Source organism: Camelus bactrianus, chromosome 13, assembly GCF_048773025.1.
Source record: "Camelus bactrianus isolate YW-2024 breed Bactrian camel chromosome 13, ASM4877302v1, whole genome shotgun sequence".
Lineage (NCBI taxonomy): Eukaryota > Metazoa > Chordata > Mammalia > Artiodactyla > Camelidae > Camelus > Camelus bactrianus.
This window is the reverse complement of record NC_133551.1, coordinates 75,956,796-75,984,423: the sequence shown is the minus strand read 5'-3', so window position 1 is coordinate 75,984,423 and position 27,628 is coordinate 75,956,796. Positions and strand designations below refer to the sequence as shown.

General features: G+C 57.5%; 1 protein-coding gene across 5 annotated transcripts in view; it reads left to right on the top strand.

The window, feature by feature from the left end:
• Positions 1–27,628, top strand: part of KCNAB2 (potassium voltage-gated channel subfamily A regulatory beta subunit 2) — an 85,246-nt gene that overhangs the window by 24,313 nt on the left and 33,305 nt on the right. For 3 of the 5 annotated variants that reach the window (XM_010957611.3, XM_074377587.1, XM_010957612.3), the window contains exons 2-3: positions 8,084–8,212; positions 9,294–9,335. In XM_010957611.3, coding sequence (XP_010955913.1) covers positions 8,136–8,212; positions 9,294–9,335 — 119 coding nt within the window. In that variant the 5' untranslated portion in view covers positions 8,084–8,135. Of the gene's footprint in view, positions 1–8,083; positions 8,213–9,293; positions 9,336–13,582; positions 17,833–27,628 lie in introns of those variants that run through there. The other 2 variants (XM_010957614.3, XM_010957615.3) reach the window with 2 other exon arrangements.

Here is a 27,628-nt window from a genome sequence, read left to right as displayed (position 1 = left end):
GGGAGAGGCCAGGCTGGGGAGGGAGGGTGGCTGAGCCCAAGGCTCGGGGCCTTTGGCTGCTGACCCCGACAGACCCCCTGCCATCCCTGTGCGCAGCCCGGGCATAGCCAGGAGCCCCAGCGAGGCGTCCCCTTGGTCAGGAGGCGCCCACCCAGCAGGTGCAGGGGAAGTGGGTGTGGATCTGGGGGGCTGTCCAAGGGCAAAGGCCTTCCAGCGTCACTTTGGGAGAGCTGGGATTTGGGGGCTGTGACCTTTTTTTTTGCACTGTGGCGTTAATTAGATTGAGCAGGGGCTCTCCCTGCAGGAGTCCAGCCTGGGCTCTGTGCTGGTGGACTTGTTTGTAATCAGGGAACAGGCATTTGAATGTTGTTTTGAAAAGACGGAAACGTTCCGTCTGCGATCTTTATAAGGGGCTGTTAATGCGGCGTTGATAAGTGTGTGAACAGGCGATCTCGCCCGTGGCCTCCATGGCTGGTCCAGACGCTTCCATTGCCGTCTGACCACGTGAGGTCCATGCTGTTCAGTGTCAAGTTCGGGGGGGTCACCGTGCCGCCTGGGGCAGCCTGGGGCCGCTTGGGGCCGCTTGGGGCCGCTTGGGGCCGCTTGGTTCCACTCCGGACTTGGGAGCTTGGAGGAGAGACAGAGGTTCTTGTTGGCAAAGAGCAGGGGTCCCGGCACCAGGTAACCACGGCGCCGTTCTCCCCCCACCCAGCTCCCCCTGAATCTGAGCACCGTCCAGATGGTGCTGTTTGGAAGCTGGGCGGTTGACCTCAGGCCCTTCCAGGCCTCTCTGCCTGCTCCCCGGACGCTCTCAGGTTCAGCCGCACTCACTCAGCCGCCCGCCTTGCTCGTGGGAGAGGAGTCAGCTCCCGTCTTGGGGCGCCCTGCCGCTGGGAGAGAGGAAGGGGATGTTGCACAAACACCCTTCCGGATCTGTGTGGTTTCGAGCGGTTATACCTCTTCCTGTCTCTTCCTGAGACGCACTGTGGCCGCCAAAGCTCCTGCAGGCTTTGGCCCCAGAAAGGGCGGTGGTTTTGTTCGTGTACAGTCAGAGAAGCACTGCAGGGCTTTGGTAGAAGGGTTTCCAGGCTTTAAGAAGCAACATACAGGGGGGCATAGTTCAAGCTGCAGCCCTGAGCCCCAAGGCTTCTGGGAAGACACCCGACAGCCATCACGTACCCGCCGCACCTGTATGCCACGAGCCTCTTCTCCCCGGTCCCTTGGTCTCCGTTCTCTGAGCACCCACTGTGTGCCCAGCACTGCTCTGGGACACATCAGTGAGCAGCAGAGACGAAGCCCCCTGCCCTGGTGGAGCCGTATCCCCACATCTCAGGGGAAATGGGAATGGAGCAGCTGCGAGGAATAGTCCCTCATGGGTGTCAAGGCTGAGACCTCCAAGGTGGCCTCCAGTGGCCCTGCCTCCCAGTCCTCACGCCTTCCATCATGTTAGGGTCAGTCTTTGTGACCAATAGACACAATTTCTGAGGCTCAGTCATGAAAGACATTGCAGTGTCTCTCTCTGGGGGACGCCAGCTGCCTTGGCTTGAGGGATCCAGGGGGCGTGGAGCTGAGGCCCCCTGCCCACAGCCACGTGCAGGAGATGTCTAGAAACAGGGGCCTTTAGACAAGACTGCCACCCCAGCTGGCATCATGAGCCAGCACCACCCATCCCGGGTTCCTGACTCCCAAAGCAGTGTGAGAGACGTTTGTTACTGTAAACCACGCTAACCCTGGTCACGTGGCAATAGGAAACTCGTAAGTGTTACCATTCTTAAGACCTCAGCGAACTAGGGCCAAGCCTTCTGGAGCCTTTGGGCTTCCAGGATGACTCAGAATTAGGATGCCGCCCCAGAGGGCCCACATGGCCCCGAGGCGGACCTGTGAGTGGCAGGTCACATCTCTAAGCAAAGAGCCTTTTTCTGGGAGAGTGGAAACGATGAGAAGATGAGAGCAAGGCAGAGAGGCAGCGAGGGAAAGCAGATGTTGGAGCGGGTCTGAGGGCCCTGAAAAGTGATTTTCTGGAAGGTAGGACCGCTGCCTGGGAGGGACGCATCTGTGCAGAAGTGACTTCATCGCTTTGGGCACACGTTCAGGAAGGAGCTGTGGTCGGGACTCTCTGAGGAGCTCCCAGGCCCTGGGCAGCACCTTCCCTCCACCAGGGCCAGGCACAGGCAGATCCCAGCCCCCATGGCCCTCACTGTGCACCCCCAACAGTTAGCACATCAGCTCCTCCCCAACTCCTGTTACCATCCCATTTCACAGATGGAGAAACTGACACTTGGGAAGGTTGAGAGATTTGCCCAAGATGATACACCAAGAAATGGCAGGGTTAGGACTCAAACCAAGAGCCAGATCTGAACCTCGACCGGGCCTCAGCCCCTCCCCAACACCTAGAATGATCTCCTGGAGTCACCCAAAGAGGGTAGAACTGTGTCATCAGCCCAGCCCTAGAAGAAGATGGAAACGTATCGTAGGCTCTGGCAAGATGTCAATTTAGAAGCAGCTACCCTCTCCAGTGCTCGAAGGGCTAACCTCGGGTGGAGAAATCTCCCTCCCCGAAGGTTACCATGAACCAAGTTTTGTGCTCCAGAAGCTATGGTAGAGAGACAGCCGTGGCATCGTTTTACCAGTAACTGGAAGTAGCTCCCAGCCACCCACCAGAGCTATAATTTAATGTAATAAGAGAGACCCTGAGTATTAGAGCAGAGCAGAACGTGCTCCCAGCAGTGCTAAAGTTACGGTTGAAGCTCCATTCACCTTCCGTGTGACGGTCCTGGCGGCTGGCTGCAGGGAGGTTCGTTGAGCACGCGTCGTGGGTCTGCTGGCTGCACGTCGCAGGGCAGCTGGCGATGCCCGGCTGAGGCCGAGTGGCTCTTACCGTGCAGATCAACCTCTCTGGACCAGCCGAGGGAGTAGGGGTTGGGGCAGGTTCGTCCATGATGACGACAGAGGCTCCAGGGCAAGTCTCCTGTGGCTGAGGCTGGAGCTGGCACATGGTCATTCTGCTCACTCTCCATCGGCCCAAGTGTGTGTGTGTGTGTGTGTGTGTGTGTGTGATGTTCACATGCGTGTTGGGGGGAAGCAGCAAAGGAACTCAGCAAAGGACGTGGGTACCGGAGGAGAGAGGAATGGGCGCCGATTCAACCTCCTGTATCCTCATAACCCTCCCTCTATGCCAGTCAGACGCCCCTCATCAGCCAGAGCATCGGAGTAACCAGAACAGGTGGTCCCCCATCACAGTGCACCTTGTGTTATTTTATGTCTCCAGACTCGGGGGCTCTGTCAGACCTTTCTTTGTGGCTTCTTGGCTTGCAGCTGCAAATTCCTTTTCTTCTCCCTCCCAGATGCACTGAATTCTTCCCATCTCGTGCAGGTAGCTCTCATCAACTCGGAGAAACTACGGATTCCATCTTTAATGCTGAGGCTGAAGGAGTCAGAGAGAGACAGAGACAGAGCTCCCCTCACAGCTCCGAAGCGAAGGCCCCCGGGCATGTTAACCCCCAGAATAACGTATCATATATGCTGAGCTCCAACAGAGAAATTGAGGTTCATGTAGGCTAGGCCCCCATTTTGCAAGTAAGAAAACTGAGGCTCAGAGAGAGAGAGAGAGAGCTCGTGTGTCCCGGTCAGAGGCGCCTCACCTTGGTCAGCCCGGCCTTCTCCGGCACGGCCCATGCAGTTTATTCTGGTGCTTTCCCTCTGTGTGTATAAATGAGCTTGTCTGTGTTTAAAGTCACATCATGGGTCCCCTTGTCCAGAAGACTGTCAGCCCAAAGGCTCACGGCCAATCCCAGGCCCCAGAGTCACACGGAGGCCCCGTGGGGTCTTCAGTCAGTCCCTGAGAGAGTCTGCACTCGAGGCCTGGCCGGGGCCGCAGCCCTGCTACAGCCTAAGGCCTCCGGGGACCCACTTCTGTGTTTTCTTCCTGCTTAAACTCGGCCTCGTGCCTTCTCACCTCCTCGGCACTCAGAGCCCTGCCTGGCCACATCCTGGCCTTTCTGGGAAAACTGAAGCTGAGAAAACACCCCCAGGGAGGGGTTTCAGGGAACTGGATTCCCACAGGGCCTCGAAGTGCCCTCCCCGCAATTAGTGGTTAATTCTAAAGGGATGAGTGCGCTGTGCCAGGCAGAAGCCACCTCAACCAAGGGTCAGAACCTGGCTTTGCCAGTGATGGACCGACGCACACATGCACCCCGGTTGGATGCAGGACACACCTCACCAGAGGTGCAATCAGACAAACCTGGAACGTGGGACAGGCTGCAGGACTATGGGCCTGAGCTTGAAAAAAAAAAAAAAACCCTCAGTGGTGGGGGTGCTGGATTGGAGGCCAGAGGCAAATAACCAACGTCATTTGTGACCCCTGAGTGGATCCTGAGGTTTTTTTGAGCTATAGAATGTATTTTGAGAATAACTGGGAAATTGTTAATACACGCGATGTAGCAGGCAGTATTGAATTAATTCTCTGAGGTGGGATCCTGGTATTGTGGTCATGTAAGAGTTTCTATTCTCAGAAGATGCTCGCTGCAGCTTAAGGGGTGGGTGAAGTGCATGAGATCATAACTCTCAAATGGTTCAGAAAAAAAGTGCGTGTGAGAGGGAGGGATGAGGAGGGAAGGGGAGAGAGAAAAAGAGCGGAGGGGCGGGGAGGGGGAGGCACTGCGTGCGGATGAGACAAATGGAGACTGTCCGTGAAAGGGAGGAAGGGTATGTAGGTGCTTGTTGCTATTCTGGTTTTTTACAACTTTTCCGATGTTTAAATTTTCAAAATCATTAGTTGGGGAAAAGACAATGACCGTAGATGGACCCTCCTGACCTTTAAGGTCCCCTGCCGTCACTCAGCTCAGCCCGCAAAGGGTGAGAGCTGGGGTCAACTCGGCACCTTTCCTCTCGGGCTCAGAGCGCACTCCTGCCTTACTTCTCTTTGCTCCTGTCAGTGCTCCCTGCTGCAGTGTCCCCAAGTGTAAACCATGCTGGTTTGCTCAAGGTCACACACAGATCAGGTGGGCGTGCAGGAGACAGGAGGGACCCAGCCTTCGGGCTCCCAGCCTGGACCCCGAGCCACACCTTCTCAGCGGCCAGGCGCCCCTCCTGCCCCTCCTGAACCGGGTGTGTTGTCAAATGGTTTCTGAACTGTCCCAGGGAGGGAGCCGGGGGCAGCCCTGCCTGCCGCCCTCGGAGGCGCGGTGCGGGAGCCCAGCACAGCCTGGGATTCGCAGCATCCCCATTGGGATGTCAGCTCCTTGGGGATTGGCCGCTGGGCGGACGCAGTAGCTCCTGATTGGACAGTGGCAGCTGCAGAGCAGGGAGCTGGGCTCTGGGCAGGTCAGCTGTGCCCCGGACTGCGTCCTGAATGCAAAGCAGGGAGCGTGGGGAAACCTCGCCAACCCTCCAACCCTCTCTGCCATGAGGTGGCACAGGTGCCGGCCCCCCAGGAGGAAGGAGACAGAGGCACCGCTGCGGCCTGCGGGTCTTTTCCTTGTGAAGTGGGCATCACAGTGTGGCCAGTGCCTGGGTGGCTGTGAAGTGGGGAGCTGGCCACTGGCCCTGCGGGAGCCTGACCTTCCAGAGTCCAGGCTAGGGGTAAGGAGGGGGGCAGGTGGTCTCCCTGAGGACACCTCCCTAAGTGTGGCCAGTGGCAAGGGTCGTCCCTGCCCCTGGGGCTGCCCTGAGCACCCCCTGTGGACAGAGCGGGCATTGCACCTGCAGAGAAGACTCCCAGGTGCGTGCAGAGCCCCAGGCCCTCCCCCAGCATGGGTGTGCCAGACACAGCCGTGAACACAACAGACAGAACTCCCTGCGCTCACGCAGCTGGCATCTTGGGGTCATACATGAGACAGCAGGTGAAATATAAGATGTGTTAGAAGGTGACAAGTGCCAGCAGGACATGAGGCAGGGAAGGGGCCAGGGGAGTGCAGGCAGGACAGGTCTGTGACCTGAGATAAGGTGTGCAGAGAAGACTCTGTGAGTGCGCCCCTCGTAGTAGGAGGAGAAGGTCAGGGGTCCCTCGGGTGGATCGGGGGCAGAGACTGGGCAGAAGGAAGAGTGGGTGCAAAAGCCCTGGGCTTGGAGTGCCTGCTGGGTTCAGGGGACCCCACGGAGCCAGTGTATCTGGGGCAGACTGAGCAAAGGGGCCGGCAGGGATGAGGTCGAGAGGTCCTGGGGCAGGCGGGCCGGGGCTGAGGCTGCTGTTGAGATTTGGGCTTCCACTCCGGATAGAATGGGAAACCACTGGAAGGTCTGAGCAAAGTAACAGCGTGGCCTGCTTTATATTCTAGAAGGCTCACTCTGACTCCTGTAAGGCAGAGTGTGTGGAGTCAGGGTGGGGACCAGGAGACCCATCGAAAGCTGTTGTGGGGACCGTGAGAGAGAAGGTAGCAGCACGGGCCGGGGAGGAGGGGGTGGAGGTCTCCTCCGGAAGCTTGGGGGTCTGGATGTTTCCGAAGATGCTAGGATGACGGGGAGGCTGTAGGAAGAAAAGGGCTGGGGTGGGAGCAGTCAGAAGCTCGGTGTTAGAACCACTTGTTCCACATCCTCATAGAGATGCCAGGCGGACAGTTGGATAAACGAGTCTGCAGTCCAGGGAGACCCAGGGGCTGGATATGTAACTGTGGGGTCTGCAGCATAGTGACGGACGTCAGAGCCAGAAGACTGGCGGAAATCTGAGGAACTTTGTGTGGACAGAAAAGAAGAGAGGTTCAAGACCCGAGCCTGGGCAGAAACCAGAGCCAGAGACCAGAGAGCGGAGCCACACACAGCCCAGGAGACAGAGGGGCAGCAGCCGGGGAGGCAGCAGTTCAGCCGGGCAGCGTGGGGTCCCGGGGCCAGGAAGCTGCACAGCCCCACCGTCCACCCCGAACGAGGGACACCAGCAGGCTCGGCAACAGGGAGGTCACAGCGACCTTGGCGAGAGTAGCTTCCTCAGAGGGCCAAGGGCAGAAGGGAGGGGGACTGCAGACAAGAAAGGACAACTCCTCTGAGGAACTTTCCTGTGAACAGAAGGAGAGCAATAGGACAAGAATGGAGAAGGAAGTGGGTCCAGGGGACCGTGCTTTTTGTTTTGAAGATGGGAGGATGCTTGTGTGCAGACGGCACTGCTCCAGAAAGAAGGAAGGAAAGGTGGGCAAGCGTCCAGCTGCGGGATGCCCTTGAAGGGCCGCACGGCAGCGCGGCGTGTGCTCAGGTGGGCGCCGTGGCCTTGTCCGGGCCATCCAGGTATTAGTGTGGGGTAGGGAGAAAGCAGAATGTTCTGAGTGTTGATGCTGCCATCGGGCTGTGGTCCGGGGCTGGGCTCTTATCCGAAGGCTGGGCTGGGGAGGGATGTGCTTCCGAGCTCCCGTGGCTGCCTGAGGGATTCACTCTTTGTGAGCTGTCAGACGGAGGGCCTCAGTTGCTGTCTGTTGGCCAGAGGCCACCCTCAGGTCCTTGTCACATGGGGCAGCCTGCTTCGTCAGAGCCAGCAAGGGAGAGTCTGCCAGCAACACAGAAGGCACGGTGTATGTCACCTAATCACGGAAGTGACATCCCACCACCTGTGCCATACCCTGTGGGTTTGGAGCAGGTCACTGGGGCCAGTGTACACTCAAGGGGAGGGGGGTACATTGCACGAGGGCGTGAGTACCAAGACCGGGGGGCCATGGGGCCTCTGACAAGCTGCCTTCCTTAACCCTGAGCAGAGGGACCGGGCTGCCATCGAGGTCAGGGAGGGTGAGGCACTAGAGACAACCATGGGTGACAATGATGCCACCCTGGGATGGGGAGGACAACTCAGAGTCCCAGGGCCACAGACTCCCCCTGGCACCACCATTTCTGCATAGTTTGGGCGATGGGAAAGGGCTCTTAGAACCTCAGGAAAGCAGTCGGGGAGGGGCGGGTGGGAGGATGGAGGATGGGGTGGAAATCCTTCAGAGGGTCATTGCACCGGATCATCAGCCTCATCCGGTCCCCAGTGGGTCTGTCTGTGTGTCTGTCTGACGAGGGACGTACAGATGCCCAGGGAACGGGGCCTTCAGGACCCCAGAGCATCCTGGCTGAACCTGGTTGGTCTTTTTTAACCACCTCCCCTCCTGCTTTGCTTTCCCTCCAGAATCTTCCCTCCGTGATCAAGCACCCGGGTCTGGACGAGTGAGGCCGGCCCCATGTATCCGGAATCCACCACTGGCTCCCCAGCTCGGCTCTCCCTGCGACAGACGGGCTCCCCCGGCATGATCTACAGGTGAGGCCCGCACCAGCCCCCCAGGCCCTCCCAGGGTCCGTGCTGCCTCTGAGGAGGGCCCCCAGGCCAGTCTCCTCCCCGGGACCCAGAGGGAAGGACCGATGAGGCTGGCAGGGCTGAGGGGTGCACACGGGCCAGCGTTTCAGTGGGAAACAAAAAAACAAGGTTTTCCGGGTGGGATGGAGCCAGGATTAGACTCCTGCCTTGTCCCTTACTCTTCTGAAATGTTCCACTGAAGGTAACAGAGGCCCGAGAGGGAGGGGGGCCCTTCCTAGATTCTCGCGTCCTGCACATCGCAGCTCCTGTAGTCCCTGAGGTCCCACCAGCATCCCCAACTCCCTGAGCAAGGCTCAAAGCCTGACAGGCCTGTGCAGAGCCCGGGGAGGGTGGGGCGGCCGGTGCTCACGGGGCATCCTTGACCTCCTCTCTGTGATGCCCACTTCCAGATCCAGCCCTGGGTCTTTCTGTTTGGAAAATAGCCCAGGCTGAACCATAGGCGGGGCGTGGGGAGGGGAGAGCTGCTGGCTCTGTGGACGGAGCATGGAGCCCGATTGCACCAGTGTCACGGAAGACAGGGTGCGAGCAGAACCGCGGAGGTCCATCCGTCCTTGAGCAACAGACCTTCAGATAACTTGCCGGGCCTGAGCCAGAGCAAGTGCCCGTGGAGACCACAGGGAACAGGGTACCCCTCCTACATCAAAGTCCTAAAAAAAAAAACCCTGGTCACATGCAGGCTTGCCAGAGTGTTGCACTCCTTGGTCAGAGGGTTTTCAACTGTTGTCTTAAAGCTTGTTGCACTAAAACGCGAATGGACAGTCACCCGGAGGCTTACGTCTCGTCTTCACTTCCCGGCTCGTGTGGGAGGGAGGCCAGACACAGAGGACCCCGTGCTTCCCTGTGCCACTGGGTGGCGCTGCCGCCGAGCGCTGGGCGCCCGGGCGCATCCCAGAGCGGAGTGGGCGGGGCCGGGGCTGCGGGAGTCGCGGATGCTTCCCGGTCGGCGCCTCCCCGTGGTTAATGCCAACTGTGGCTTCTCTCTTCTCTCTCTGTCTCCTTCTCTCCCCTCCATTGCTGTCCGCAGTACTCGGTATGGGAGCCCCAAAAGACAGCTCCAGTTTTACAGGTAACGAGCCTTCTGTTTTCCCTAAAACACGCAAGCAGGGGAGCGCGTGGGAGGGCCGCCCCGGCGGGGTCGGCAGTGCTGCAACTGCAAATCCTCCCAGGAGACCTGGGCTCTGTTCCCTCTCGGTGCCCCAGCGCGGCGTCACGTAGCATCCTGACAGCGGCGGGGCTTGGGGCTGGTCTTCCGGGCGCTCCGTCCAGGATCCCTGTGGTTTGAGCTCAGCTCTCGCCTGCTGGCCTTTGAGACCCCACTCCTCGGGCAGCCAGCTGGGTGCTGTCCTGTTGCCCCAGGTGTGTGCGGCTTAGGGGATCGGAGGAAAAGATGACACGCCCAGCCCAGCACTCTCCTCTCTTCCTCAGAGTTGAGTTGAGTTGACTTGTAGCCTACGGAGCTCTCTGGGTGTGCGGCTCCCATGGGACCTGGGCCAGGGTCTGGGCAGACTCACTGCTGTCTTTCTGATGCATTTCCCTGTTGGTGAAAGGCCGTCACCAGAGGGACGTGGGGTCAAGTGGCCCAGGCTTGCGGTCCAGCCAGAGGCACGTCCATCAGCAAAGCCCTGGGGGGGTGCCCTTCCGCTGTCCACACAGCCTCTTCAACCTGCAGAGTCGGGGTGGGTGCGCCACAAATACACATACTTCTTGGCAGTCTCTGACTCTAGGAATGTACTTTGCCATTTTCTCCTGTCAGGAGAAGGTCAGGTTTACAGACCCCACGGGGCGGCTCCGCCAGCCTTGGGGCTGGGGACTCGGTGTGGCTCTTGAGGGCAGGGCCCTGATGTCCATGGTGTGGGTCGGCCTCCAGGCCTGGGAGGGCTGTCTGTGCAGAACCGGCTCCCCAGCGTCGTATACCTGTAGCGGTGACAGAGCCGCGGGGCAGTTATCGCCGATGCACCAGGAACCTCGTTCAGGCCCTGGGAGCTGGGGTTGGCACTGGATTTCCATGTGACTCTTTCCTTCCCCTGGCCTTGGCACTTCTGAACAGGACCGTGGGCCTGGGTCCTCAGGCTAATTTTACCATGGCGTCAGTGCCTCCCACGAGGTCTCCCTCCTTACAGAGCACTCTAAAGAGATGACCAGATCTCTGATTCTGGTGAAATTTTTGCTAGAAAAGATCTTGCTTGAAATACGGAGGTCTGAACTTGGACTCACAAATGCTTTTATTGGATGAAATGTTTCTCATCATATACGTAGGTCTGTGTGTGCATGCGTGTGTACACATAATGTGTGTATGTATGATGTATGTGTGTATACATGTATACGATGTGTTTGTTGGGGGTGGACGGATGGATGGCACAGTATGTTGATGAATGTGTGCTGTCTGTCCAGAAGTATTTGACCCGTGAAACCAAACATGACCTTGGACTGCATCCTCAGAGGTCCTGGGCCTGCGTCACCCCCGGCAGGAAAGGACAGGGGAGAGACAAGCAGGCGGAAAAACCCCAGGCCTGGACCCACCGGCTGGGAGGGCCTGGCCCAAGCAGGTGCCGCATGAGTGGTTTGAAGGGAGAGTGCTCATGCCCCTTGCTGGCCCCGGGACCCCAGGGGTGCACCCTACTGTCCACCCTCTGGGGACCTTCCCAGTGAGCATCCTGTCTGGGTGAGGCCTTCTTGGCTCTAGGACAGGCTCTGTTGGAGAACTGAATCCCCAGATCTGAAGACCTCCCTCTCGGCCTCTCATCTCCACGTTCGATGCCACAGGCTCTGGCCGTCCTGCCCTCTGGATCGCCAGTGTGGTTACTTCACACAGACACTCGGGCATCTCTTGTGGGACTTCTGATGATGACCTCTAAGGAGGAAGGGTCTTTGTTCAGTGTCATGAGTGCCACTGCCAGTGGGGCGTCCATGTCACCCAGGCACACACATAGCTGTTGGATGGTTATTTAAGTCAGCCAGCCGTGTGGCACCCCTCCTCCAGCAGGGCAAAGGAGCAGCTCACAGACGGGTAAGGGAGGTAGGACTCTGTACCTGTCAGCTGTTACACATGCTGCTGCATAACAAAGACCCCCAAACTCAAGGGCAGACAACAGTAAGTATTTATTCCTTGTTTATATGTCAGCAGGTTGGCTAGAGTCAGTTCACCGAGGCTGGGCTCAGCTCGGTTTGTCTCTGAGCTGCAGTTTGGGTACAGGTGTTCACCGCCTGACCATCATTCCTAACTAGGAGCTACCCTAGGCCTTCTTCCCGGGGCAGAAGTGACAGGGGAAAAGCAGAAACATGATGTCTCTGAAGGCTGACGGTTAGAACCAGCACGATCAATTCCCATCATTCTTTTGGCCAAAGCAAGTCTCACGACCAAGCCCAAGGTCAAAGGGGAAATATACTCCCCCCGACCCATGGGAGGAACCACAGTTACGTGATCCAGAGGAGGGTAAAGGACTGGCAACAGCACTGCAATCTGAGCCCAAATAACTCTGACAGTATCTAGGAGGCAAAACATGCCTTGGAGAGTCCCAGAGCTGTTGGGGTTCCGAGGAGGGAGTGGTCACAGCCAGCCGAGAGCCGGGAGGGCTTCACAGAGGAGGTGGCACAGGGCCTTTGAGCTGGACCTTGCAAGCTGGGCAGAATTCAGCACAGACACTGGGAAGAACATTCCAGTAGATGCAACAGTCAGAGCCACAGCTTGCAGAAGTGCATGGAGGACAGGGAGTGGTGGTGACACCGTCGGGGACATCAGGGACAAAGCAGGTTGGAGAGTGACAGGAGGCCAGACTGCAGAGGCAGGTGGGGGGTCTGGTGGGGGAGCCAGGAATGCCAAGCAAAGGAGCTTGTACTGTATCCGGTGGGCTCAGGTGTCATCAATGGTGTCAGAGCAGGGCAGGGGGCAGGGCTCTGCTGTAGGAAGGAAGCCAGGTGCAGGGAGTGAGACGGGGGATGGAGAGGCTGGATGTGGGAGACCAGGGAAGATGGAGAACCACAGGAACCCTGGGAAGAGGGGGTGAAGGGGACATGAGAACAGAGAGTCAGACGGCACGTCCATGGGGCCCAGTGTCTGGGAGGGGACAGTGTGCTGACGGAGGGGAACAGTGTCCCCAGGGAAGGGCGATGTTTGTCACTCCGAGCATGTCAAGCTGATGACTGACACCCAACAGTGAGGCCCACGACAGCCACCTCCAGCCAGCGGGTGACACATGACATGGAGGCCACGGAACTGACAGTGGGCTTCAGCCTTGAAGAAAGGCCATCCAAGTCCACGACTGAGGACTTTCCAGATCATAACCCATTGCCAGCTCCCTCCGGCTCCGTGTCCTCCCCAGCCTCACTTTTCATTTACTTTCTACTGCCGATCTGGGGAAGTGACCCCCACCCCCGCCCCTTGCAGCCAGCTGTTTGCAGGTTTGTTGTGGTGTAAACAGCTCAGACTCCATCCAAAATCCCACGGGCCCTGGCAAGATTTTCTACCTAGAAGGTAATGTTATGCTGAGACTTCAGGGGGGTCCCAGGAGGACACACAGTGCTCCTGCAGTCGTGAACCTGGGACAGGGTCTCCACATCGCCTTACCCCAGGGCTCAGCTTCAAAGTGGTTTCCAAACCCCGGGTCAGGAGTATGAGCAAGGGTCCCTGTGCTCCCACCTGGAGAGAGAGGCAGTGCAGTGTCCAAATAGCACGCTCCGGGAACGTTCCGGCCGTTCCTAGGCACCAGCGTTAGGATATAGCATCTGGGGCGCAGCCCCGTGGAAGGGGGGAGGGGCGTCTGGGTGCGTGCACTGAGGGGGCGTCTTGCCAGCCCCCGGCCCCTTCACTGTGGGTGGTGGTCACGTGCCGTGCGACCCCAGGCTCCCCGGCCGCAGACAGCAGCAAAGTGGGGCAGAGCTGCCACCCTGGGTCCAATAACGAGAAGCACAGCCTCAAGGCAGAGGATGGCGGGACCCCCGCCGGTGCCCCCTCCCGGCCAGCATGCAGGAGCCTGCCTCTCCAGGCTGTGCCACAGAACCACACATCCCGGGCTTTTAGGGGAAGAGGCACACTCGTCAATAATTCAGCCACTTGCGCTGAGATGCAGACGCCCTAATAGGACTAATGGACTCGCTGCCTCCCAACCCGACCCTTGTGGGACTTCTCATTCAACAATCGCGTCTGACGTTGCGCAGTGACACTCCCTAATGAAAAAGCGGCTGCACCAGATCCTTAGATGCCTGGTGAGCCCTAACAAACTAGACTGTGCCCCTTTTAAGCAGCAGACGCCAGCAAAGCAGGTGAGTGGCCCCTTTGGCTCCAGGAGGCAAGGGGCGGCCACCTTCCTGGGGGGGATGCTGTGGGGGACAGGCATCCTGGGAACGGTATTTGGGGGGTGCGTTTGGCTGGTCTGAAATTAGACCCTCCATATTTTTTCAAAGCAGAAAACCTCAAAAAGCAGCCAGCCCTAGGTAACAGTGAGAGGACAGCCGAAGGAAGGTGGGGCGGAGTGTCTGCTGCTTGAGCGTGCTTGCCTCCCAGCCCGCCGCTGTCCCATCCGGGGAGACCTGGGCTCCCCCCTAAGCCCCAGCCTTGGTGAGTTTCCCCAGGCACGACAGCAGGAGGCTGGGTGCTGTCTGCAAGGTCTCTCTGGAAACACAGGCCTGAGGGAGCTGGGGGCTGCTTCTTGGGGCCTTGGTTGGCTGATGGTTCTCTGGCAAAAATGGTTTTGCGTTTGCCCTGCCGCGACGCCGTGTGTCCTAGAGCCGCGCTCCGAAACGGGCCGCTTTCTCTCTGCTCTCCTGCTTCCAGGCCTCCAGGGTTCCTTCCAGATCCCACGTTTCGTGCGTTGGTGGCTTTCAGTAAACAGATCTTGGTTCAGAAATTCCAGGCGGCAGGGCTCTTCAGGGAGGTCGCAATTCCCATTGACTTAATGAGGTTAATGTCTTCCTTCCGTTTTTCCATGTCACCGTGTTCGTTTACGTGAATTCCCCAGGCCCCCGTCCACAGGAATAGATTTGCAAAAGGCAGACCCCAGCACAGGGGAGAAGCTGTAGGTGATGGCTATTAAGGAGGACTGCTTTTTCCTGAGATGGGGTGGCCGAGGGGGTTGGCCAGGATGTGAAGGAGGAGGGAGAGGTCGGGGTCACTGTGCCTGTGAGCTCTGAGAAGCCACGGGACCGAGGCAGGAGCCCCAACAAAGGGCACCTTCCTAGGGCCCCGCATCCACGGACCCAGCTCTGCTCGCCTGCGGAGGAAGCCAGCTTATCACTCTGCCTCTCCCACCAGGCAGCACTGGTGACCATCAGAGGCCCTCTGGCCCTCAGTGTCCTTCCTCCTCGGTGGGGTCTTGCCTCCCTCGAGGACCTGGGGAAGGGACATTTCCCAGCTCCTTCACTGTGCTCGGCCCTCTGGCCACAGACCCCCTCATGGGCGCTGGGTCCTCACCCTCCACGCCAGGCCTGGGGCCACCATGCCCGCCCACAACCCACTTGTCCTCCTGCAAGTCCCCTGTCCCGAGCCTGCCCTGCACCCTGGGGACATTCACACCCAGCAGGAGGTTCTGGGCTCCCTCAGTGCAGCAGGTGGCCCTGCATCTCCCACAGGCCCCTCCCCAGGCCACTCTAAGGTGCATGGTAAGAGAAGCTCACCGGTAGGGGAGACCCCAGACCCCACAGACAGGCGCTCTCCAAATCCTGGCTGCACCCACTGGCACCCGTCACCTCAGGATGGTTAACGTCCCCATTTCATGCTGTTCAACATTTTCTAGTGACGTCTGGGACCTGCACCACTCTCCCGAATCACTCAGGCCTGTGCTTACCTGTGCCCTCTGGAGAGGCCCCCGCCTGCCGGCCTGTCTCCCTTCCACCCTGTTCTGTGTAATTTGTCCCCACACCACTTATCCTAACTGATGCCACATTCCACACGTCATTGGCGGCCGCCTCCCGCACGCGACACACTCCCGTTATGCCAACCCTGACCAGTTGTCCAGGCTGGTCCCGTGTAGCCCAAGGCACCCTGTACAGTAGACCTCTGCTCACCCCAATCCGCAGACGTGGAGAGTGAGGCTTAGAGCATTCCAGGTGCCTGCCTGGGTCACACTGAGTGAGTGACAGACAGGGCCGCCCCGGTCCAGAACCTGGGCACTCAGCCACCCTGTCATCCCAGCCCCGGGGCCGCGGCTAGATTTCCAGAGCCACACCAGACAGGGACTGCTTTTTGCGGGTAATGTCTTGAAAGCTAATAGCTATTGATTGTGGCCTGGCTGGGCCTGACTAGGAACGTGCGTGTCTGAGGAGGGTCTTGCTTTTAGGGAAGAGCTCCTGAACGTAGACCCCCCAGGGAAGCCAGGACAGGCCTGCTTTTGCCCCCGGCGGGGCTGGCCTCGGGCCACGCAGACGCCTTTGCAGCAGCAGCCTGACGGGCAGTGGGCACCTGGAGGGGCGGAGGCGGGGAGCAGGTGCTGCTAACTGTGGGCTTCCATGGTGCCACTTCCTAGATCGCACCCACCACACACACAGCCCCGGAGCCTGGGGCCGCACTGCGGCCCCCAGAGTGATTCTCCCGGGAGGTGCGGATTTTCGCGCCAGGGCCATCCCTGCCTGCTTAGCATCCGTCAGAGACCTTAGTCCAGAGGGTCTGGGTCCTGCAGGCCCCCTCCCTGTGGGTCTGAGCCACGGTGATGCAAGTCCTGACCCAGGAGCCCCCCACCCCGCCAGGAGAGCGCAGCCAGCAGAGGGCCCTGGCCTGAGTCAGGGAGCCAGGCTGGCCCCCACCAGGGGCTGCGGGCGCGGCTGGCCGGGGGCTGCGGGCGGGGCCGGGGGCTGCGGGTGCGGCAGGACAACGCCCAGTGACTGCTTCGGGCGCTGAGCGTGCGGCAGTGAATGTGGACAGAAGAGTCCGCGTCCTCCTGGACCTGATCTTGAAGGGGGTCAAATGCAGCAAGCGAGGTGACTAGCGAAGACAGTGGCACATCAGGTGATGATACCTGCCGTGGAGAGGGGGGTCTGACCTGGGGGATGGGGGTGGAGAGCTCACCTGAGGACTGGCTGGCCAGGGTGGACCCAGTGCCGCCCCCACCCCCAGGGACTCTGCCGCCACCTCGGCCCCAGGACAGCCCTCCCAGCCCTTCCCAGGGGCCATCGGCCTTGTTCGCCCTTGGGGCAGAGGTGGGGACGGCACTGGGCTCCAGGATCCCACTCTGCAGCTGACACCCATGGTGACTCTCCCCTCAGTGACAGTAACAACGCTGGGGCCACCATGCAGGCATCCGGGCTAGGGCAGAGGGCCCAGGTCAGGTGCAGAGGGAGTCCCGGGATTGTAAACCAGCTCCGCCCCCTGCGTCCTTGTGGCTCCTGCAGGATGTGGTCGCACAGCCGTGAGGGCCACTCACGTGTGTGCAAAGTGACATCAGGCAGCACTCTGCGCACACACTTCTTCCCCTCGCCTTTCCTTTCTTAACACTCTCGCTTAGGACTCACCGTGCAGAGACCCCTCCCTCTTGAAGGCCGCACAGACTGCCATGCTGTGGGTGGATTATCATTTACGTAACTGGTTTCCCTAATGGCGTGCATTCATGTCGTTCATTTTTGAGAGACATCGTTTCAGATGATGATTTAGTGATGGCTCCTAACATTTAAGCTTTGAAGTTCCCCTCTCCATGCCAGACCTGTTCCCTCCCCCTTTCTCACTCCTCCCTAAATGCATTGGCTCTGTGTTTCTATTGCAGAAGTTCATGGATTGTGACATAATTCATTTAAGCATGGAGCCCAAAACATTGTGCTGGTGCAAAGGCACTTCCTACAAGCAGAGAATGTGTGTGTGGATAGCATCTCCTTGTACGAGGCTGTGAACAAGCCAACAGGGCCTTCCTGGGGCTGAGGTGCCTTCCTGGGAAAATCACAGCAGAGTTTGCTTCAGCAACAGGTGCACGTGTAGTGCTTTCCAGGGATGGTCCTGGGCCTGGCTTAACCCTAGAACACCTCCAGAGGGCACCATGGAGTTGTGCCTTCAGCTCTGGGGGCCGGGCTTTCTGCATGTCCTCATGCCTCTGTTTTTGTTTGGAGCACGTTTGAGTTCTCCCGCCTGGAATGCAGCTTCGCCTGTGCTTTGTCGGGGCCAGAGGAGGGTGGCTTAGCCAGAGTTCCCGGCCAGCGCAGTTTGAGGATGAGGAATCTCATACCAAGAGGTGTTGGCATCCAGGGGCCGGGATCCGTCCCCAGGCACCAAGACCCTTGGCCGCTCTGGTTGGAGGGCGTGTCTCTGCAGCCGCCCCTGTCCTGGGCCAGCGGCCAGCCTGGGCGCTGGGGGTAGCGGGATGCTCTCTAACCCCTCGCCACTTGGCGTTTCCCGTCCGGACAGCGGCCGCTCCCAGGTCGGGTGGTACCATGTTGTCCATGACGTACAGCGAGAGCCTGCGGAGCGTGAGCAGCAGGTGTCACTCGGACTGGGCCCTGCACCCCGTCCGCCAGACCGACACGCTGGAGCTGCAGCGGCTGCGGGAGGTGCGGGTGGCCGCGCAGGCCAGGAACATGGAGAGCTTCCTCCGCATGCACGGCCTCTCCCTGGACGGCTGCACCGCCCAGCGCACCGGCATGAAGTACCGGTAAGGGCCGGGCTGGGGCAGGGAGCACACTGGACAGGGCAGGAGGCCAGGCCAGCGCTGTGAGAGGGAGGCAGCCCAGAAACGCGGTAACGACTTCACTGTATGTTGGGGTAAAGTCTTGATCGTTTGGGTCTTACGTTTAGGTCCTTGATCAATCTTGAGTGAGTTTTTCCATATGGCGTTAAGAAGGGTCCAGTTCTTTTGCTTGTAGATAGCGGATGCATTTGCTGCTGCTTCTTCTTCTTCTTTTTTTAAATGGAGGTTCTGGTGATTGACCTTGAACCCAGGACCTCTTGCCTGCTAAGTATGTGCTCTACCACTGAGCTCCACCCAACCCCATCCCGGGGCACATTCTTTTATATTTAAGAATTGCCAACCATCCCCCTGGATTTTAGTAAAGTTTTTTCTTTTTTGGAGGAAAAAAAAAAGAATTGCTAACCATATAGGAATGTATAAAAGAGGAAGATGAAAATCTGCCTAGCCCCCTCCTCCAAGGTAAACCCTGCTACGTTTGATATATTCTCCATGAGAGACGAATGTGGTTTCTTGGGAAAAGTTTGCAGCAGGTAAACATACTGTTTCATTTGTCTTCTTGTGACATGATTGGGACACATTAATTATTAGGGGTTACTAACTACTACAAATAAAGTAAACAGCAAGGCCCTACTGTGTAGCACAGGGAAGTGTAGTCAGTATCTTGTAAGAGCCTAGAATGAAAAAGAATATGAAAAGGAATATGTATATTATATGTAAATCACTGTGCTGTATACCAGAAAGTAACACAGTATTGTAAACCGACTAGACTTCGATTTTAAAATTAATTAATCAGTTAATTAATTTAAAAATTATTAGAGGTTGACTAAACACGCATTAGTGGAAATACTTCAATTCATCATCTCAAATGACAATTTCACCCCAGTACCAGGAACCCTGTCGGGTTCAGGAGGCCAAGATGTGCTTGAACTGGGCTATCCGTGGGCGGCGTGGATGTCAGCAGGTGTTCTCTGAACTGCGGCTGCACTTGTAGCCGTGCTGGGCGGAGGCTGTGGGTTAGGTGTCTGTGTGTTCTCGGGTGATGTGCTCATAGGGCTGAGCTCTCTTGGAGCCTCAGAAGGACATTGTGTTTCGCTCGCTAGTCATTGAAACCAGCATCTGAGGCAGTGCTCCCTCTGGCTGGCCCGCTTTCTCCCCTGGAAACCTCGGAAAGTGGCCAGAAAGCCCCAGAGCTGGCGCGTGAGTTTATAAACTACGTACATACAGCTTTATTCCCATGCCTCCCGGAAACAAGCCCTGGACAGAACCAGAAGGGACCCTCCCCACCCAGTCTGGGTACAGTTGCCAGATTTGGCAAATAAAAATACAGAACACCCAGTTAAATTTGAATTTCAAATAAACCACAAGTTTATGCAATAACCAGAAGTTACTGGTTTATCTCAATTTCAAGACTGAAGGGGCTGTCCTGTGCTGGATTTGGCCTCCATCTCATGCAGGCCTCGGGGGTTATATGGCTGTTCTCCGGGCAGCAGACATACTTTCTCCTGCGGACATGTGTTTGGGCCTTCGGGGTGATTTTTGGAGCCGGGGGTTGTCATTTGAAGACACAATGCACTTCTGCCCTGAGTCCATTAGATGGCAGAATTCTGAAGGCTTTGCATTCTCAGTGCAGGTGTAAGGAAGGACAAAAGGTCAGCTCGTAGGACCCCAAGGACCCCCTGGTTCTGATGAAAATTTCTCAAGAGGGAGACGAGGCTCTGCCTTTTTTCTTTTCTTTTCTAGTCACTGAGACTTTTCATTAATCCAGCAAATGCTTAACTAAGGGTCTACATGGCTCCCGGCAGTCAGCATGCCAGATGTCACAAGAACAGGACAGACAGGGTCCCCACCCTCTAGGACGTTACATCCTGGTGGGGGGTGCCAGAGAAAAGGCAAGTAAATGCCTAAGCAAGTAAGGGAGGCAAGGGGCAGCTGAGACCCCCAGCCTCTGAGAGGAGGACCTCTTGAAGACGCGGGGAAGAGCCTTCCAGTCCAAGGGGGCAGAGGCACGTTCGAGGGGAGGAGAGAAGGCCCAGGGGCTGGGCCAGAGTGCCGCAGGCGAGAGCAGCAGGGAAGAGGCGGGGGGCCGGAGCCTGCCTTCCCCCGGGAGGACCCCAGCCCCTGCCCCTGGTGTGAACACCATTTGTGATGGAGGGTGCGCTGGGGCAAATCGTGTCCCCCCAGATTCCAAGCCCACCCAGAGCCCTAGATGTGACGCTGTTTGGAAACAGGGCCTGTGCTGATGCGGTCAGTTAAGATGCTCTCCTCCTGGGGTAGGTGGGCCCTGGATCCAGTGACTGGTGTCCTGAGAAGAAGGCTGGTGAAGTCACCCAGGAAAGAGGCCTTGTGACGGTGGGGGCAGAGCTGGAGTGACGTGGCCGCAAGCCAAGGAAGCGCAGTCATGCGAAGCTGGCAGAGGCCAGGATGGAGCCTCCCCTGCACACTTCCGGGGGGCCCAGCCCTGCAGACACCCGGATCTCAGACTCCTGGCCTCGGGAGCTGTGAGAGGGTCAGATTCTGTTGCTTGAAGCCCCCCAGTTTATGGAACTTCGCTACGGCAGCCCCAGGACACTGACAGAGCCGGGGGACGGGGTCCTGGGACGAGTCTCTTATTTGCCTGACACCCCAAGAAAAGGTGTGTGAGGCATCTGACACTCGCTGGACTAACTGTGGGGCCGAGACACCCTGGGAAAACTCGCTTCCCAGAGAGCAGTGTAGACCAGGAAGCCACTGCAGCCGTGAGCGCTGGGTGGGCCGGAGATTGTCACAGCCGCGCGGCCCTTGTCTCATCTCGCTGCACCCAGGGGCCTTGGGCTGAGTGGGAAGGGGGCCTCCGGGGCCACCAGCACCTGTCAGTACAGACCCCAGACAAACGCCGTTTCTCGGTTACTGCTCCCGGCAGCAGCCTGGCCAGGGCTCAGTTAAACCCGGTCTTAAATATTAATGTAAAAAAGATACTGTCTCCAGATAAGTGCTGCTCGGCGGCGCAGGGCGACAGCCACGCCACCGGCCCGGACGCTTTATCAGCTGAATGGAGCCTGCAGCTGGGGGGAAGCGCTTTCTTGTCACCTTCTTCCATTTTTTTTAAACTATCCTCAACTCTTGCTATTTTAAAAAATTGCACTGAATTTTTAAATCTGCACAGTCCCTGTGTGAGCTCCCCCTCCCCACGTCCACCTGGCTGCAGTGATGGAGGGTCCTGAGATGTGGCCTGAGCCGGGCGGCAGCTGGGGCCACAGGCCGTCCGGAGGCCCACACGGTGCCAGCCGGACACCGGACCTCGCTGGGTTGTGCTCCTCCTCTGCTGCCCACGGCACCAGGAATGAACCCAAACCCCCACCAGGCCTCGCTGCCTCTGATTTCAGCTTGTACTCCACTCCCTCTCACTCAGGGTACCCCTTCCTCCTTTCCTCCCTTCCATATCTCAGACAAGCTCACGGCCTCCTCAGGGACCTCGCACATTCTGCTCCCTCTGCCTGGAGGGGGCATCCTCTGGATTTTCCCACGGCTGCTCCCTCCCGTCACCACATCTTTGCCCTCAGAGATGCCTTCCCCACCACCCAGTTTAATAAATGCCCCGCGAGTCATTCTCAAGCCCACTGTTCTGCCCCCTGTCCTCACACCCCACCCCCGTCTCTCTTACGTTGTTTTTGCCAGTCTGCACCCCACTGAGAGCAGGGCCTTTGTCCATTCCCAGCGCCTGGAACGTTCTGAGCCTTTCTAAGTACTGGGTGCTCTTGGTCTTAACCCACTTCCCGGAATATCCCCCTGTAAGCGTGTCTCCTTCCTGCTGCTTCCTTGGCCGCAGGACTGGACGTTGTGTCTGAGCCTCCCCAGTGCAGCCCAGACACGGAGGGCGGGGAGGCCTGGGCAGCGACCCTTGGTGGCAAGTATTTGATTTGTGGTCAAGTTCATCGATCGAACGATCCAGTTGCTCACTTATCACAGGAAGTCACTTCCAGCTGGGCCAGTCAGGGAAGACTTCCTGGAAGAGCTGGGAACCCAGGGGTGTCTGCAGGGACGGGGGGAAAGGCGGGCTCTGCAGCAGGCAGAGAGGCAGGAGGAAGAGCAGAGTCCAGAGAGGGACGGCGGGTGGAGCAGTCCGGGCGGCCCAGCAGGGGGCAGGTCCCCCTCGAGGCAGGTCCTGCATCAGGGTCCTGGGGCTGCCCTAACACAGCACACAAACGTGGCTCAAAACAACAGCTGTTTATTCTCTGACGGTCTGGAGCTGAGAAGTCCAAAAGCTAGAGGTGGGCAGGGCCACGCTTCCTCTGAAGGCCCTGGGGAAAGAGCCTTCCCTGGCTTTCTTTGCTTGTAGACGCGTCCCTTCATCTCTGCCTCCGTCCGCCCATGAGTGTTTTCGCTCTGTGTGTATCTGTCAGGCTCCAAATCTCCCCCTCCTTAAAAATACACGAGTCATTGGATTTAGGGCTCACCCTGATTTAGTACAACCTCATCTTAACATGACCACATCTACAAAGACCCTATTTTCAACTAGGGTCATATTCACAGGTACCAAGAGTTAGGACTTGAACATGTACTTTTGGGGGGCACATTTCGCCCCACAACAGTTGCCACGGGCTGACTCAACTCCCGAGCCTGCAGGGACATCCCTGAGTGTCCTGCGAGGAATCCTGGCTCCCTCCTGGTACCCGTGTGAACTTGGACAAGTCACGTGGCCTCCTCACATCTCCGTGTGCCCATCTGGAAAGCAAAGGCAATAGTCACTTCCTCACAGAATTGTTCCAAGGACTAAATAAGACAGGAAAGGAACTGAAAGCTCCAGGCTTGCCTCCTGGCAGGAGAAGAAGACTGGTGTTGGAATCTCCTGGGTGCAAACAGTTGCACTTGGAGAGACAGCGCATGCTCTGTGTGGACAGCAAGCAGACGTGAAGGAAGGCAAGGGAAGAAGGAGGGAGGGGATAAGACGGGCCAGTCGCTCTGGAAGAGCTGCCACGCCACGGTCAGGGGTGGGAGGAAGCCAGCCGGCAGGCGTGAGGTCTCTTGCGGGTTTCCATGGAGGGCTGGGCGAGGACCATGCGGTCAGCTGCCCATGGCCTGCATCGGTGCTGGGACTGCTTCTGCTGCAGCGGCCACTGTGCTGGGGCCCGGCAGTGGTCCCGGGCCGGGAGGCAGCCATCCATCCCTCTGCAGCCCCTCCCTCCCTGGTGTTGGGAATAGGAGGAGCTACAGCGATCCTAACATGACCGCAGGCGAATCGCTTTGTAACCAACGCGCGACACGGCTCAGTGTTTCAGAGCCAGCCTGCCCACGGGAATCAGGGGCACATCTGCCAGCAATGCCGATCCCCAGGCCCCTGCTCAGAGACTTGGGGAGTCTGCCCCCAGGAGGTTCCTTTTACGGGCAAGGACGGGAGCCCTAGCTGACTGACTCTTTGTGGTCTACCTGGAAAGGCAGGGTCAGCCCAGCTCAGTCCCCCAGGACCGTCCAGCGTCCTCGCCCCTTAAGCTGACGGTCCGAGAGCAGGAGCTCCATGTGGGAGGGGCAGCCCCCCAACTCCGCCGCCTCCGCTGTAAAATGAGGGCGGATCCAGCATTAGCCTTCCTTCCTTGACCTCTCTGTGCCTCGGTTTCCCCAAGTGTGAGCGGGAGCTTCGCAGGGTCCACCTGGAGGTCGTGGTGGGGACTCAGCTGCTGGCCAGGCGCTCGGCAAGGTGGCCGGGACCCGGCGAAGGGCTGTGTGAGTGTTCGCTGTGGCCACATTGTTATGATGCCTCAAATGCGGATGAGAGGTACACATGAGAAGGTCTAAGAAGCACTTAGCGCTGGGTGCGATCGCTGGGTACTCGGCAGCAGCTAAGAAACAGGAGGGGCCAATTCACGGCTGACTCCCTTTCTTCCCTTTTAGGGTGGGGCAAGTAGCGCTGCGTGTGAGCTCCCGAAGGAAGCACAGCCAGAGCATCGGCCCTCGAGGGGTCTTAGTCTCTTACCTACCAGATGACACCTCCTCCAGGAAGACCACCAGTCTGCCACCTTTTGCTCTTAGAAACCTCAGGGGCCAAGGACCTCCCATCCCACTGCTCCATCAGGGTGGCCCCCCCAACCCTTTAGCAGCTGCCCCCCCCCCACCTTGGGCAGGAAGTCACCGTTAGGTACAAACCATGCTCCATTTCAGCACTGTTGGGGCAGACTTACTGATATACGGGAGGCACCAGGGCCTCCACAGGGCACAGCCGAGGCTCGCTCTCACTCCTGAGTTGCTGCTACAGTCTGTGCTTTTATTTCTTTCTTTAACTGGGGGGTAGTGGTAATTAGGTTTATGAATTTATTTTTAATACAAGTACTAGGGAATTGAACCCAGGACCTTGTGCACACTAGGCAACCACTCTACCACTGAGCTGTACTCTCCCTGCTCAGTCTGTGCTTTTTAAAGCCAACCTTAAAACTTCTGCTCTAGGTCTTGAGGACTCCTCGGGCCTCGTTCTGTGCAGGGAAGGTGTCTGACTCCTCCTGCTGTGAGCCTGTCACCATCTTGGGGGAAGGATGTGGTTGGGCCTTGGCTTTCCTGTCTCCCTACCCGCCCCAGGACAGATGGGGCATGGATCCCAGGTGCCAAGCTGGAAGCTTCTGTCCCGGAAGCTCTCCTTGGTGGCATTCTGTGGACACAGCAGAGCCTTCACTGGGGTGGCTGCCCCTCTGATGAATCACAGCAGGAACCAGCCACTTTGTTTAAACAGCAGCAGTTACTGGAGAGGCAGAAAAAGAACCCAAAATCTGTTGTGGATCGAAATCAAACACCCATCCTCAATGCTTCTGCCCAAAACCCATTTCAAGTCCACCATCACGTGTCTGGGGTTCACCCTCTTCTCCACTGAAATGCGTTTGAAAGGAGAGACACCTTAGGGGGAGGGTATAGCTCGGTGGTCAAGTATATACTTAGCATGCATAAGGTCCTGGGTTCAATCCCCAATACCTCCATTTTTAAAAAAATAACAAATAAATCTAATTTCTCCCCGCAAAAAAATATTAAAAAAAAAAAAAGGAGAGACATTTTTGGAGTGACATTAAATTGTGGCAAGTTCAGGTCAAGGTCATAAGCTTTTAGCTTTCCGCGCCACTCTTGTCTAATTCTTGCGACTTTCAAAGACTGTTAGATGAATTTGACCCCTGTTTGGGGCAAGTGGGAAGTCACACTCTGGCCAGCCTTTGAAAACTCACCTGCCCAACTTCTCCACTGGGCAGTTCTCTGCTGGGTCCAGCACACGTTTGGCCTGGATTCCCCGGGCCAGTCCTGAGGTCAAGTGTTCTTCCCCATCATCCCTAAGACATGTGAAATGGAATGGAGCAGGGCTGGGACTCTACCACCGGACCCTGCACAGGAGTCCTGCGAGAGTGAAGGTTTACCTGATGCCGAAGCCTGGGAGGGGGGCTTCCTGCTGAGGGAACCAGCAGTGGTTCCCCGCCCCCTGGTATCACTGGGGAGGGCGAGGTCGGCAGCGCATTTTGGAGGAAGGAGAGGTTACAGATGCTGCTTTATACTGTATGTCCTATCTGAGCAGATGTCAGAGGGTGACAAAGAGATTAAAGGCAGAGAAACGGAAAGGGCATTCCCACAGGAAACAGTAAGAGTAAAGGCCCAGAAGCTTTTGAGGTAGTTGACCTTTTGGCAGGGAGGGGTGACAGTTTTATTGAGATATAAATCATATATCATACACCCATTTAATGCATACAACTTAATGGTTTTAGTATATATATTGTTGTGCAAAAATCACCAATTTTAGAGCATTTTCATCACCCCAAAAGAAATCCTATACCCACATTAGCAATCACTCCTCGATTCCCCACTCCCCGCAGCCCCTGGCAACCACTAATCTACTGTCTGTCTCTATGAATTTGACTATCCTGAACATTTCATATGAATGGAGTCATACAATATGTGGCCTTTTGTGGCATGTTTTTTCTTCACATGATGTTTTCAAGGATCATCCATGTTGTAGCATGTGTCAGTACTCCATGCCTCTGTAAGGCTGAGTGACCTTCTGCTGTATGGACAGACCACATTTTGTTTATCCAGTCAGTTGATGGACGTTTGGATTCCACCCACTCTTTGGCTGTTGTGAATCACGCTGCTGTGGACATTTGTGTTCAAGTGTTTGTGTGGGTGTATGTTTTCAGTTCTCTGGGCACATACCTAGGAGTGGAATTGCTGGGTTGGTGGGTAAGGCAGGTGACATTTTACACACTCTAGTGACTAAGTCTTTGTGGATCTCACTTAACTCCGTGCTGTTTGAAGCACACCATCTGAGAACAACCCCTGAAGAATAGTAAGATACCAGCCCTTTGGGGATACGACAGTTTGCCAGAGCACAGAGGAATGTATAAAGGAGAATGAAGCAGGGGGTGTCCACATACTGTAGGCCAATGCATAGCACCACTCAGATCTCTTGATGAAAATACAGCTTCCCAGCCCCAGCCCCAGAGCTGCTGATTCAGTAGGTGTGGTTGGGGCCTAGGACTCTGCAGCAGCAGCAGACTCCTTTAGCATCCTGGTCAGGTGTTGTACATCCCTGCCCTGGATTATGAGCTGCGTGAGCCTGGGGAGGAGCTAAAGGCACAGTCGTTGCCACACGCAGCCTCTTGGGCAGGCCTGTGGGCTTCCTGTGAGCCCGGGCCCACTGTCTTTGAGTGCGGGGTCCAGCTGGTGGAGGGGCCAGCACTGCAGGCTGCCTTTCCTCCTTCCCATCCCTCTCCCAACTCAGGGAGCTTGGGGAGGGCCCCAGCCTGCCCTGAGCTCAGGAACCCAGGCCAGCTGGGCTTGAGGCTCACATGGGCAGGTGGAAGAGGAAGGCAGGGCTGACCTGTGGGTCCTGACAGGCCCCCACTGGCCTCCATAGATGGCATCTGTGACCTGCCGGGGCCACCTTGGCAAAGGCACCAACTCTGCCCCCTCAGACCCTCTGTCCTCAGGTCCCAGTCCTACCCTCGGGGGGTGGTTCCTGCTGCCAAGTCAGGCTTGTGCCCATGGAGGGGACAGCAGGGGTGTCCTTACAGGTTGGGGTAGGGGAGAACCTCACACAGCGGTCTATCCTGACTCCACTGCTGCGAAGCCAGTCCTTTCTGCCGGGGACCGCGGGAGTACACACCACTTGTGAGTTTTTCCCAAGAACCAGACCCCAGTGTGAGTGCTTTGCAGTTGTGATCTGACCAGGCCTTTGAGACCTGCATTGGACCCAAGAACACTGAAGCTTGGAGAAGGGGTTACTTGCCAGAGGCTGCCCAGCTCAGGAACAGGGAGGCTGGTACCAGAACAAGGTTTTATTCTTAATTTCTGTGTCAAAAAGGCAGAGCCAGAGCTGAGAGCAAGTTCAGCTTCCATCCTCTGTGAACATCTCTTGATGGATTCTTTTCTGGGTCCTGTCAGAGCACAGGGTGGACAGCCAGCAGGCATGGAAGGTTCCTGCAAGGCCAAGTAGGGAGGGACAGAGTAGTCTTCACGCCAGCCATCTCAGTCTGTCAGTGGAGGCCCAGAGAGGGCAGGACACCTGCCTGTGATCACACAGCAAATTAACAGTAGAGCCTGAGCTAGACTCTGACCGCCTACCTCCCATCCAGCACTCTTTCTCAGCTCCTCCTGCAGGGCAAGAAAGGACCCAAAGGGCAGTTTTGGCCAGGGTTCACCCTGCAGGATGACAGTGGCACGCTCAGGGTCAGAGGGCAAAGCCAGCCCCTCCAGCCACAGGGACATCTCTCTGGGTTTCAGGAAACCTCATGAGCTTTGTTCCAGGAGGAGAGCTCCGGTGTCG